The sequence below is a fragment of the Triticum dicoccoides genome, chromosome 4B (assembly GCF_002162155.2).
Source record: "Triticum dicoccoides isolate Atlit2015 ecotype Zavitan chromosome 4B, WEW_v2.0, whole genome shotgun sequence".
Taxonomy (NCBI): domain Eukaryota; kingdom Viridiplantae; phylum Streptophyta; class Magnoliopsida; order Poales; family Poaceae; genus Triticum; species Triticum dicoccoides.
The window spans coordinates 493,955,518-493,968,997 of NC_041387.1; the positions used below are offsets into that span (position 1 = coordinate 493,955,518).

Genomic DNA, 13,480 nt, shown 5'->3' on the forward strand with positions numbered 1-13,480 from the left:
CTTCATCGCAATGCCGGCGAGCCCCTCTGCTTCACCGGCTACTGCAGCCCCCGCATCGTCGCGTGGTTGAGCTTGTTGATGTTCTGCACCTCCTCCTTGGCCTCCCTATTGCAGCATGTGCAGCGAGCGGCTCCGCCTTGCGACACCATCAACGGTTGCAGCACCTCGTCGGATCCCTCGCGTCGCCGCCCACACCATGAGAAAAAAATCAGCATGTGCGGCCATGGCGGGATGAAGCAGAAGCGGGCAGGGATGAAGCGAGATGGCGAGGTGTGAATCAGGAGAGGTGAGGCCATGGCGGGATGAACCAGGGAGACGGAGCGTGCATGGATGAAGCAAGGAGATGCGGGGATCAGGCAGGAGAGATTGGCCATGGCGAGTTTGCAGGGATGGTAGTTGTGCCGTCCAAAAAGGGACGAGGCTGGAGGAAACATGTGGATGGTGTGAAGATAACGCTAGGAGGTTGGGCGGCAGGCGGGCGCCACATGGGACACGTGTCAAGCGAGCGTGACGGTTTATGTTTCGTTGTTATCAGTCGGCTTAAAACAAACGTTTTCCTTTCTCTTTTGGTCCACCGTGTATCATAGTGTTTTCTTGTTATGAATTGGGTTTGTTGATACACCATGAAATACAAAAGCCTCTATAGCCGGACCCTCTATATGCCTATTAACGTCCGTGTGGTCAGTATCTGGTCAAAGAAAACTGACCTAACCTGACCTTTTTTTTCTCCTTAAACGCCTGAACTGGCCGACGTTCCTCAAACCCGTCTAAAATACATGGACAATATGAGGCTGACTGGTCACGCCCGGGCAGTGCTCATCCACATTGAACGAAAGACCCCACCTGCAGCCACACAGAAGACCACGACGACCACGAGCTCGCACACGCGCCATGCCGGGGTCGGAGCTCGTGCACGCATGGCGCCGTCGATGCTCTGGGGCCAGAGCTCGCGCACGCGCCGTTGCTGCTGCTCCTGCTCCGCCCACCACCACCGCCAGATGCGACCTGCTCCGTGCTCCGCGAGGCTCCCCGCGGCGTCCTCCTCCCATCCGTGCAGCCGCGTGCTGTGCGTGCTGGCCGCCACGTGTGAGCGCATCCGCAGCCGCACGCTGGCCACCGCATGCTGGACATGACGGCCGGGGCTGCGTTTGGATTGGCCGCATGACCCGTGTACGGAGTGAAAGTTGGAGAAGGAATAGACCACACCTGGGCCTTTCCATTACGTGTTAATTATATAGACAAGTATATGCAATCCTACCTAATCTTACCATAAATGGGAGATCACAAATATTCGATTCTCCTCGATTTAGGCGATTAGGATTATATCACGATCCCGTGATATATTAGTCTAACACTCCCCCGCAGTCACAACGGAAGGAGAGCGGACGTTGAGACTGGACCGAAAATCCAGAAACAACGGTGACGGGAGACCCTTCGTGAGGATGTCGGCGAACTGGCGAGACGACGGAACATGCAATACACGCACTTGCCCCAGGGCAACACGATCACGAACGAAGTGGAGGTCGATCTCGATGTGCTTGGTGCGCTGATGCTGGACAGGGTTCGTCGACATGTAGACGGCACTGACGTTGTCACAAAAGACAATCGTGGCGGTCGGTGAAGGGCGATGGAGCTCGTGGAGAAGCTGTCGAATCCAGCTGGCCTCAGCTACGGCGTTGGCCACAGCTCGATATTCAGCTTCGGCACTAGAACGAGACACCGTATGCTGGCGTTTTGACGACCAAGAGACGAGGTTATCACCAAGAAATACGCAGAAGCCCGAGGTGGAACGACGAGTGTCAGGGCATCCAGCCCAGTCTGCGTCGGTGTAGGTGATCATGGAATCCGACGATGTAGAGTAGAGTTGGAGGCCATGAGAGAGTGTGCCCTTGATGTAGCGCAAGATACGCTTCATGGCCGCAAGGTGTTGTTCACGAGGATCATGCATGTGGAGGCAGACCTGCTGAACAGCATAGGCAATATCGGGGCGCGTGAAGGTGAGGTATTGCAATGCCCCAGCAAGACTCCGATACTCTGTCGGATCTGCCACAGGAGGGCCAGCGGTGGCGGCGAGCTTGGGTGACGTGTCAACCGGTGTCGTCGCGGACTTGCAGGCAGACATGCCGGCCTTGTCCAGAATCTCCGCGGCGTACTTGGCTTGCGAGAGATGCATGCCACAGGAGTCGCGGGTGACCGCAATGCCGAGAAAGTAGTGGAGACTGCCCATGTCCGTCATGGAAAACTCGGAGTGGAGGGAGGCTGTGATCCTGTCGAGAAGCCAGCTCGACGACGCGGTGAGCACAATGTCATCCACGTAGAGTAGGAGGAAGGCCGTGCCCGCCTCACACCGGAGAACAAACAATGAGGTGTCGGACTTCGCGCACGTGAAGCCGGTAGAGATGATGAAGGCCGCGAAGCGCTGGTACCATGCGCGGGGTGCCTGCTTGAGACCGTATAGGGAACGGTTCAAGCGACATACATGGTGAGGACGCGTAGAGTCGATGAAGCCGGTGGGTTGTCGACTGTAGACGACCTCGGAGAGAGTGCCATGAAGGAAGGCGTTCTTGACGTCGAGTTGGCGAGTCTCCCAATTGAGGGAGAGGGCGATGGAGAGAATAACCCGCACCGTCGCCGGTTTGACAACCGGGCTGAAGGTCTCATCGAAGTCAACACCTTGCTCCTGAGAGAAACCACGAAGCACCCAACGAGCTTTGTAGCGATCGAGAGAGCCATCCGGTTTGAGCTTGTGGCGAAAGACCCATTTACCGGAGACGACGTTCGCATTCTTGGGAGGAAGCACAAGATCCCAAGTATTGTTCATGTGGAGAGCGCCATACTCCACGTTCATGGCATCTAGCCAATTAGGGTCCTTGAGAGCAGCACGGACTGACGTGGGAACCGGAGAGTACCTGTTAACAGAAGTAACATGCAGGTTAAGCCGCTCGCGGGCGGCCACATGGATGCCAGAACGGCTGCGTGTGCGCATGGTATGCGAGGGTGCAGGCGAGGGCGCGCGTGTGCGTGACCGGCCACGCGTAGGTGGGGGTGCATCAGTGGCTACAGAGGCCGCCGGTGGCTCAGGAACAGCAGTAGGCTGCTCAGGCGCTGCTGCAGGCTGCTCAGGTGCAGACGCAACGAGACGAGCAGGAGAGTGTGGCATAGGAGGTATGACGATGGGTGGGAGGTCATCAAGAAAATCATAGGAGGCTGCAGGAGTTGGCTGCGAGGAGGCAAAGGGAAATGGACGGGGCCGTCTCCGTGGTGAGGTGGTCCTCGAGGGCGTAGGTCGTCACAGCGATGTTGAAGAAGCAGCGCCACTTGGGGAAGGATGGCACCTTGAAGTCGAGGATGACTGGGACGAGAGAGCGGACGCTCTGGATGGCCGTGGCCTGCGCCCATAGGTGGGCGTTGGGGTGGACCTCCGCCTCGGTCGTGGTTTTCGGGTCGGACGGCGCCATGCAAGACGGTGGAGAAGAGAGGCCGGCGGCTGGAGCTGGAGTAAGGTAGAGGAAGAGCAGCGGAAACGATCAAGATCGATCGCAAACTGATACCATGAAAGTTGGAGAAGGAATAGACCACACCTGGGCCTTTCCATTACGTGTTAATTATATAGACAAGTATATGCAATCCTACCTAATCTTACCATAAATGGGAGATCACAAATATTCGATTCTCCTCGATTTAGGCGATTAGGATTATATCACGATCCCGTGATATATTAGTCTAACACGGAGCTCACGGCAGCGTGCTATCCGTGCGTGCGTCGTGGCCGCAGCATGCTGGCTCCCGCCGTGCGAGACGCCTGCTGTCTGCCGCCATGCGTGTTGCCTCGTGAGGCCGTGTGTGCTAAGCCGCAGCGCAGCCGCGCGCGCGAGCCGAGTGTGTTGGCCGTGCTAGCCATGCATGCCGTGCGTGCCGCCCGTGCTGGCCGTGCGTGCAGCCGCCGCCGCATGCTGGCCGACGCCCTCACGCCTGCGCATGCGTGCTGGCCGACACCCTCGCGCCTGGGCAAGCAAAGCTCGCCGCCGCCACCACCGCATCCGCTGGCCGGCCGGCAGCTGTCATGCTGCGTGCTCTGACGGTGGCGCACAGAACCTATTCGTCGAAATGTCATAATATGATGAGGCTGGTTTGAGGAGTGTGATTGTTTTGGAGAGAGAAATTAGGGACGAAAACGGACGTGCCCAGTCGCGGGCGTTTGAGGGGTCAAATTAGATGGACGTGGTTGTAGATGCTCTAAGACCCGCTTTGAAAGAGGAAGGAAAACTCAATGAACACTTTGAAACATGATAATTCTTAAAAGACAAAAAGTAACATGAAACTCAAAGCAACCACAAACAGTGGATCTGTGTATGAGATATCCTGTGCATGGTAGAATTACTTTTCTCCAAGTTCATCTAGATGTTGGGGCATTCGGAACTTTCATTAGGGTAAATATTAAGTGTGATGTCAATCTGCCATTTACCAACATTTGTTACTGTGTCTAGTTCTGGAAAATGAGAACATTATCAAGTGCAATATGAGAAGATCCCTAAGTTCTGTTCCGCTTTTGGCCTTTTGGGGACATATGCATGAGGAGTGTGAATACAAGAACGAGGACTTGAAGCGGGGCGCATGGCTTAAAGTCGATGCACACACATGAAGAGGCCAAATTTCATGTGGAAGAGGTAGGGCAACATGTATATATGAGGGGGTGACATGACTGACTTTGGATGTGGTCGTACTGATTTTGGTCGACGCAGAGGTAGAGGGGACTTTGTGGATTGGTGCCTACATTCCAATGCTGCCCAGAATAAGACCTTAGGCAGAGACAACATCTATCCCGGGTAAAAAAAGTGTATATTTGTCTGAGGATGAAAAGGGAGTGAGGAAAAGATTATGTTCAGAAGATGAAGAGGAGGAAGAAAACACTGATCATGGTCTATTGAATGTTGTCCCGGTTGGTAATGTGACAAAACTGGAGTAGCTATGGAGATTAGTTAGGACCTAAGTAACTAGGAAAGGAATGATAAGAAAAGACAGGGGGGTTATGCAAGTCAGCTTCGAGATGATCAGCAGCCTCTCTCGGATGGGTGCGCAGACAACAATGAAACTCCTATTCTTGAACTGCCATGGTTTGGTAACATTGCGGCAGTTCGATTATTCCTGGTTGCCCATCACTGTTGTAACCCCGGAGGTTTTGCTCCTGTCGGAGACACACCTCGATGGCTATCCAGCTGAGTGTTTGTCTAGAAATTTGCATATGAGATTTAAAATTGTCTCGGTGAGTGACAAGGAAGGATGGCTAGTGCTATTTTGGAGAAGAGAGGATAGTGTGTAGAAATTGTTTGCCACGCCTTATTACATTGATGTTAAGGTGGTGAAGAGGTGGAAGGGAACGGAGACTCACCAGAACTTATGGTGAATTCCGTTTCGAGGAGAAACACTAGACATGGGAGCGCATGCGCTACCTATAGTAACACTCTGACCACCCATGGCTATTGGTGGGTGACATAAATGAAATCATGCTCATGGAGGAGAAAGCAGGCCAACCCTCGTCCTCGAAAGTGTATGGAAGCCTTTTGGTGGTGCTCTTAGTGATTGTGAGCTCAAAAACATTGCGTTCATAGGCGAATTGTTTCAGAATTCAGAGTTTAATGCAAACAAGGAAATCTGGTTCGAATTTTCAAATTAAGTATAAAATAGAAGGTGAATTCAGGGCAAAATACTATGTACGCAAAAAAACAAACAATGAACTTCTCAAGGAGTGTCGTATATTCCCTTTTTTTCTTAAAAACAAATTTGATTACCGTTGATCCATGTGCCGAAAAACGGAAAAAAGGTACACGAAGAACGTATAATCTGTGTGAATGCTTCCAACAAGCAAGCAAATTCGGAAATACTGAATCCAAGCAGGTCAGGCTGCTTTGTCTTGACAGCATTTGGCCCTGGAAGATCATGAGTAACTTTTCAATTTTTTGTTGGAAGATCATGAGTAACTGAAGTACTGAATCCAAACAGATCAGGAGTAACCGAGTAGTACTGCACACGATAAACGGCACATCGACAAGCAAGAAAAAGGTAATACAAAGAACGTAAAATCTTTCTAGATTACTTCCAACAACCAACAAGCAAGAAAGTTCAGTAATCTCCAGTGAACAAGAAAATTGCTAAAGATTGATTTGTTGATTACGATGGTCATGGAAATTACAAGACATTCAGAATTTTCTTGATCATCAAGAAGCACAAAGAATTACACTAAGTTCAGAACTTTCTTGATTACCTAACCAGCAAGCACTACGACTACAGAAAATCCAGCGTTCTGTTGATACCAAGATCCACAGATCTTCCGTTACAATTGAGTCCTAACAACATTCTTCCATTACAAATCAAATTAAATTCCACTAGGAAAATTCCCCGCGATCAGCAAAAAGTAAGATGAGAGAACAACCAAGTATAGGCAAGAAGACTAGAATCTACATCCGGTAAGCCTGGAGCGGCATTACGTCGAACACCACTCTCGGCGCCGGCCAGAGCCTCAGCTCGGTGAGCGGGTCGCCTGCTCCGCAAGCCATGTCACTGGGCGGCGCCGCTGCATCCACATCGGCCCTGATATCCCCGGGCGCCAGAGGGAACAGGTCGAGGCACTTCCTCGCCGCCGCAGATGTGTCAGCCTCCGACACCTCCTCGGCCGAACCAGGGAACAGCGGCAGGCACCGCGGCGTGACCTCGGGCCCCGCGGCCTGTCGGGCAGCGGAAGGAGCCCACGGGCGCGTCTGGCCCTGTTGGGAGGGGGCGTGCTCCTGGCGCTTGCGGAGGACAGAGTTCCAGCGATTCTTGACGGCATTGTCGGTGCGGCCGGAGAGGAAATCGGCGATGGTGGACCAGCGGTTGCCGTAGGTGGCCTGGTACTTGACGATGAGCATGTCCTCCTGGATGGTGAAGGGCTTGACGGCCTCCACCCTGGGGTCGAGGTGCTGGCACCAGCGGAGGCGGCACGACTTGGAGTTGCGGCCGGGCAGCCCTCGGCAGATGGAGTCCCAGTTGTGCGGGCCGCCGCAGCGCCGCACCTGCTCCCGCAGCAGGTCGTCCTCCTCCTTGGTCCACATCTTCTTGACCCCGTGCGGCGAGCCGTCACCGTCGCAGGCGCCGGCGTCGTTGCCCGACGTCGGCATCATCACCCCCAAGCTTGGATCGCCTTTCTTGCAGAGGATGGAGCTGACGCGTGCGTGCGTGCGGTGGCGAGAGGCCGGAAGGGAGAAGGTGGACGCGTTGCGGGTGGTGTGGGGAGGCCGCCGCTGCGTGCCGCCTTATATAGGCGAAGTGGAGTTGGCACCGGATCCGAGCAGGAGTCCAAACGGCGTCGGCTGCAAGGAAAGGCAGTCCCGGCCGAGCCCGTGCGGAGGAAGATATGACAGGAACGATCGACCAGGATATGGAAAGTTTAGATCGGGAATTGATGGGCTGTGCCTGTGCGTCCGTCGGATCGGAAATCCATCAAATGTATGGGAACTAGCGCGTATGGGCCGAGTTTATCGCGGAGACGGGTGCCAACATGGAAATTAATTTGGATTCTGTAGATTTATGTACCTCCCTCGCCCCTAAAGAAGGAAAGACTCGCTGTCTCTTAGAGCCAGGACATCGATAAGTACCGACCTCCCAGACCGAACGACTCGTTCGTCACGGGAAAGCCAATCAATCGAACGGTGTCGTTCGGGACGTCAAGTGCCCAGCCCGAACACCCCCAGGCCTTTTTCTTCGTTGAAAAAAAACAGGAAAATAAAGCCCAGCTTGTCCAAAAGCTAATGTGACTAAGAAAGCCCGCTTTTGGCTATGAATAATAAAGGTCGGATTTTGGCACGATAGATATATAAAATAAAGAACAAGATACTACTAACAATCACTATGGGTTGAAGCCAAAAAAATTGCCATCATCTTTATAAGCAAAATTTGCCCTGTTCAAAAAAAGATCTTTTTATGCAAATGGCTACCATGATGGCAAAAAATGTGGATTAAAAATCCGTATGCTATTTTTACTATATAAATAAAGAGACAAAAAAGTGGATTGAAACTTGCCATCATGTAGAGCAGAAAAAAAATGCAACATGGTTGGTGTAGTGGTGATTGCCATGTTTTGTAAAGTAAATGTACCATAGTCTATAGAAGCAAAATTACCATGAACGATGGAAAGGTCGAAATCTGCCGTGGATGTAAAGTATTTTTGCCATGGCAAAAACATAACTCAAACTTGCCATGCTCCGTTAGAAATTAAATGTGTCATGAGTGACAAAAAGTAAATTTGCCATGTATGTTAAATAAAAATTGCCATGGCAATAAAAAGTTAATTTTGCCATGGAAATAAAAAGGTTAATTTTTCCATGGTAAAATTTGCCATGTATGTTCAAGAAAATTTGCCATGTACTTACGAATAGAAGTCGCCATGGCAATTAAGGTAAAAATTTGGCATGGCAAACTTAAAAGTAAATTTTTTGACATGGCAAAAAAGAATAAAATTTGACATGTATGTTCAAGTAAATTTGCCATGTACTTACGAATAAAAGTCGCCATGGCAATTAAGGTAAAATTTTGCCACGGCAAAGTTAAAAGTAAATTTTTTGACATGGCAAAAAAGAGTAAAATTTGCCATGTATGTAACAGTAAATTTGCCAAGTAATTAAAGGTAAATTTTCCATGGCAATGAAGCTAAAAATTTGTCATGGCAAAAAAAGTAAAAGTTGACATGGCAAAAGTACAAAGTTAAATTTTCCATGCTCCATGAATTTTACTTAGTTTTGGCATGGCAAATAAAAGATAACATTTTCCATGACAAAAATAAAGGTAAATTTGACATGGCAAAAATGAGTAAATAATCGCATGGCAAATACTCCCTCCGTTCCTAAATGTAAGTCTTTGGAGAGAATTCACTATGGACCACATACGGAGCAGAATGAGTGAATCTACACTCTAAAATGCATCTATATACATCCGTATGTGGTCCATAGTGAAAACTCTACAAAGACTTATATTTAGGAACGGAGGGAGTAAAAGGGAAAATTGTGCCATGTATGTGCAAAGTAAATTTGCCATGACAAAATGAAAGGGAATTTTTGCCATGTCATGACAAAGAAAAAATTGCCATGTTGTAAAAAAATAAGAAAAGATTTGCCATGCTCACAGCCAAAAAATGCTGAATTTTTTAGATTGTGAACTTGGGTGAAAATTGCCATCATAGAAAACAAAAGAGAAGAAAAAAATCTATATTTGCCATGGCAAAAAAGAAGACTAAATTGTCATGGCAAGTTACAGAATGTAAAAAAGTCTATATTTGCCATGTTTCTACACAAAACTGACCAAAAAAATGCCATTTTCTACGGGGAGCTAGCTGAAAAAGACATCTACAAATTAACTTGAGTGCACTAACAACTTGGGGTGGGGGATGAGGGGAAGAGAGAGAGATGGATTGACCTTTGGTGGGGAGACATGGTTAAACAATTTATTCTTGCTATCATGACGAAAAAAGAGACTTGGTACCTGAAACAAAGAGATAAAGGTGAAGTTGCCATGGCAATAAAAAGGTAAATTTTGTCATGATGCGAGAAAAAGAAATTTACCACGGTAAGTGAATTAAACTTGCCATGGTCCATAAAATAAGTTTGCCACTTTGAGAAAAAAAAATGATTTTAAAATTGCCATGGCCTGATATGTAATATTCCCGACATGGTAAGGTTGCCATGACGAAAAACACGTCTTAAATTGTTGTTGCAAAAAAGTATATTTTAGTTTCGATGTGAAAAGCACACCGTAAAAGAACATCTAAACTTGCTAATGCAACACATTTTAAGGCTCCGTGGCAAGTATTGAATGGAGTGAAAAAACTCCAAACTTGCCATGGAAACTCATCTTAAATTTGCCATGGCAAGAAACTCATCTTAAATTGCCATGGCAAAAGTACATTTTCAGTTTTCATGGCAAAAACACACCGTAAACATGTCATATCAAAAAAAAAATACATGTTTAAGTTTTGCGATGACAACACAACTAAAGTTGCCATGGCAAAACAACTCTTAAGTTTACATGGAAAAACATTAACTAAACTAATGGCAAATTAATTTGCCATGACAACACAACAAAAAGATGGTATATCTCATGTAAATTTGCCATGTCTGTGGGTTATAACTTGCTCTGCTACATATCCACTTACCATCAGTTGCATAATAGGATTTGCTCCGGGGCAACTACAGATTGCACCTTTGCTAAACCCAAACCTAGAGTGAAAATTAGCATGCTAACTGTGGGTTGAAAATTGCCATGACACCCCTAAACATTTTAAAGAGGGTTGACCAGATCTGATCTTAGCAGAGATGGCAAACTATTAATTATATGAAATTGTCATGGCAAAAACATGTTTTTCCTAATCAAAAAACATGGAAAAAATTACAGTGGCGGCGTATATCAAAACTTGACATCACTGCATCCATACTGGAAATGCCCATGGCAACTACAGATTGGCCATACCAAAATCGAAACCAGCAGCTAAATTAACAGATTGAAAAGCTATACTCAGGTGATTGCTACAACAAAGATCATCACCCTGCTGTCGTATGCATAAACACGCAACACACCAATTTGGGGACGAAAATCAAAACACACGGGAAGCAGAGGAATGAGACCTTGACTTCAGCTTAATGGTGTCGGGTGCCGGAGGAGCACAGAGCAGATGTGCCTTCCTGAAGACCGCATCGAGCGCGCGGAGGTCGCCGGACTTTAAGTGGTTGGTGGCTGCCGCGACGCCCTGACGAACACGCCGTTGGCCACCACGACCGCAGGCCCATTGACGTCGACAACGCGCACGGCATGGTGCCTCCCCCCACCCCCCTGGTCGACCAACATCTTCCCACGTCGGCGTCCACTGCAGAGGTCGAAGCACACCAGGGTCACCCGTCGGCCCGCCCCCGCCGTTCTCAGGGCAGGAGCTGAAAAGAAGGAGCAGCGGGAGTACACGGGAGCCTGATCCGCGGCGGAGCTCGAATCCCAGCTGCAGCCGCGAGCGCCTTCCTCCTCCTTCGAGGCATCCGCTTCTGCCGCCCGCCTCCCTGGACCTCCTCACCGCCACCAACACCACCCACGCCGCCGGGAAGACCACGGCGCTCCCCCACCCTTCCCCTCTTCCTCCGGCAACCTCCTCCTCTTCTAGACAACTCTCCCCAGGCCTCCACTCCACCGCCTCAACACCACGATGTTGGTCCCGGTGGAGATGTGAGACGGCGATATTCCTGCTCCTCGTCTTCGCCGCCGCCTGCCACCTCTCCGACGTCGCCCCATCATGGCCTTCCCTCGTCGCCGTGGCATGGCCGCTCCCCCTGTGTGTGCTCTGTGCGGGAGGAGGAGGGTGGGATGCAGAAATGAGCGGTGGGGGAGAGGATGGAAGTGGATAAGGGAGGAAGACATGCGTACGAGATGTTCGCGACCAGGAGCTTATTTCCCGAACTAAAAAAGGTATGACGTGGCTAATCTGGATGCTCTGATATTCGTGCTAATGATCCAATGGTGAAAAAGACGTTCGGCCCCAATCGTCAAAAACCGGCACGTTCGGCGGTTATCGTTTCCGTAGAGCTATCTTACCACACGGAAATCGTAGGTACTAGGATAGGACCACACGGCCTAAGAAATATCCACGCAGCCGTGAGTATTCAAAACAAATAGGTGTCACTTATAATTCGAGCGGTTTTATTATTAAAACATACACAGTCGATTCAGCTACAATTTGCATTCCGGTATGAAATTCATATTCAGTGGAGTTAGTGTTTGGCTTGTTATTTTATTATGTACTATTAAGTGGCGGACGTCCGCTGGGAGGAGGCCCTAGCGAACGCCAGCACAGCCGTTTGATCGTAATCAAACGATGCCAATTTTCATGGAAAATGCCTTCAAAAACTGAAAACTGCCAACACCTTCAACCAAAATTGCCCCCCACCGCACACCCACTCCCACGAACGATCCATTTGCATCCAGTTACATAATATAATTCCTCAAGTCCAAAAAGATTGGAGATAGCTACACAATAGGAACAATCTTTTACACGCAAAACATATATAGAACAAAACTTTGTGATAAAAGAATAGAAATAAATTCAATTTGGGCCATCGGATTGGAGATACACGGTCCAAATTCAGTTATAGGTTTTGAATTTTGTCCGTGTTAGTTTTATATAATTTCTTAGTGTGAAACTTGGATCAACTTGTGTATGGCCCCATTCGTCTCAATTCTAACGATTCAGGCTAGTTTTTTTTTCCTTTCACCACAACGTCATCATGGGCGTTCGGTTATTTCAGTCCAGGTCATTCGGTTTATGGGTAATTCGGGTACTAAAAAACGGAACCATTTTTTTAAAAACCAAAAAATTACCTGAAATTTAGGTTCAGGCGAAATATTCAAAGCACACATCAGTTTTTGTATGAATAATTTCGTTAGTATGGGTAACATGATATTGTAATAATAGCATGAATAATTTGGTTAGTATGAATAATTCGGATAGTATGGGTATTTTGGGTATTCCAGACTGGAACCCGAACCCTAACCCGAAAACCAAATAGCCAGGAAATGAGAACCGAACCCAAACCCGATACCCGAATTACCCGACAATTGGGGTAATTCGGCTCGGTTCGGGTTCGGGTAGCAGGTTAGGGAACCCAAACGCCCAGGGTGACCACAAGGTATCACATCCCAGATTTTTTAAATTAGTAAACATATAGAAGGCATATGCACACCATGATTTCAATGCATTTTAGTTGTTTTAGAATTAATTTGTCTATTTTATAAAACCCAAAATTAGTTTGAGATGTATTTAATAGTCATATTAAGTCCATTTGCATAAAATGAATTTCCAAAATTTCATTAGGGCTGGAAATGATTTTTCCATGATTAATATGAGCCCGACTGTTTATTTGTTTTTTCTTGAGTTCAGAGGATTTGAAATGAAATAAATTTGGGCCAATTGAAATTCAGTTCACATCTTGGATTAAAAAGAAAAGGAGAAAACAAAATGTAAATAAAGCAAAAAAGAAAAGGAAAAAGACCCAGCCGAACCCCGGGCGCGCGTTTAAAAAGAATGAATCGGTATTCCCGATCTAATCCTAGTTGGCCGCAAATCCAACGACCACCGCAGCCTGCGTTCTCTCTCTCTCTCTCCATCTCTCTCACACCCTGGGCCAACCCGTCAACATCACTCCACATCGTGCAAGAACGACACAACAACAAACGTCGGCGCCTGTTAGACTGTATTTACATGTGTATATTGTAACGTTGTATACCACCTCATTATATATATATGTGTGATAGGCCACCCCTAGAGGACAGTGCCGGTTCCCCCCCAAAGCCTATTATCTTACATGGTATCACGCTAGGTTACGTCCGCTTCCGCCTAAAAACCCTAAACCGCCGCCGCCGCCGCCGCCGCTGCCACCGCCGCCGCGCCCGCCGTCGCCGTCGCCCGACTGCTATG

General features: G+C 48.5%; 1 protein-coding gene across 1 annotated transcript; it reads right to left on the reverse strand.

Annotated features, from left to right (window-relative positions):
- Positions 1-6,146: 6,146 nt before the first annotated feature.
- Positions 6,147-10,786, reverse strand: LOC119291068 (transcription factor MYB77-like). The gene is made up of 2 exons (XM_037569781.1): positions 10,650-10,786; positions 6,147-9,510 (listed from the first exon to the last, which is right to left on the reverse strand). Exon 2 carries the CDS (start codon positions 7,155-7,157, stop codon positions 6,456-6,458), a length of 702 nt encoding a protein of 233 aa, XP_037425678.1. The 5' UTR covers positions 7,158-9,510; positions 10,650-10,786; the 3' UTR covers positions 6,147-6,455.
- Between the last annotated feature and the right edge of the window lie 2,694 nt (positions 10,787-13,480).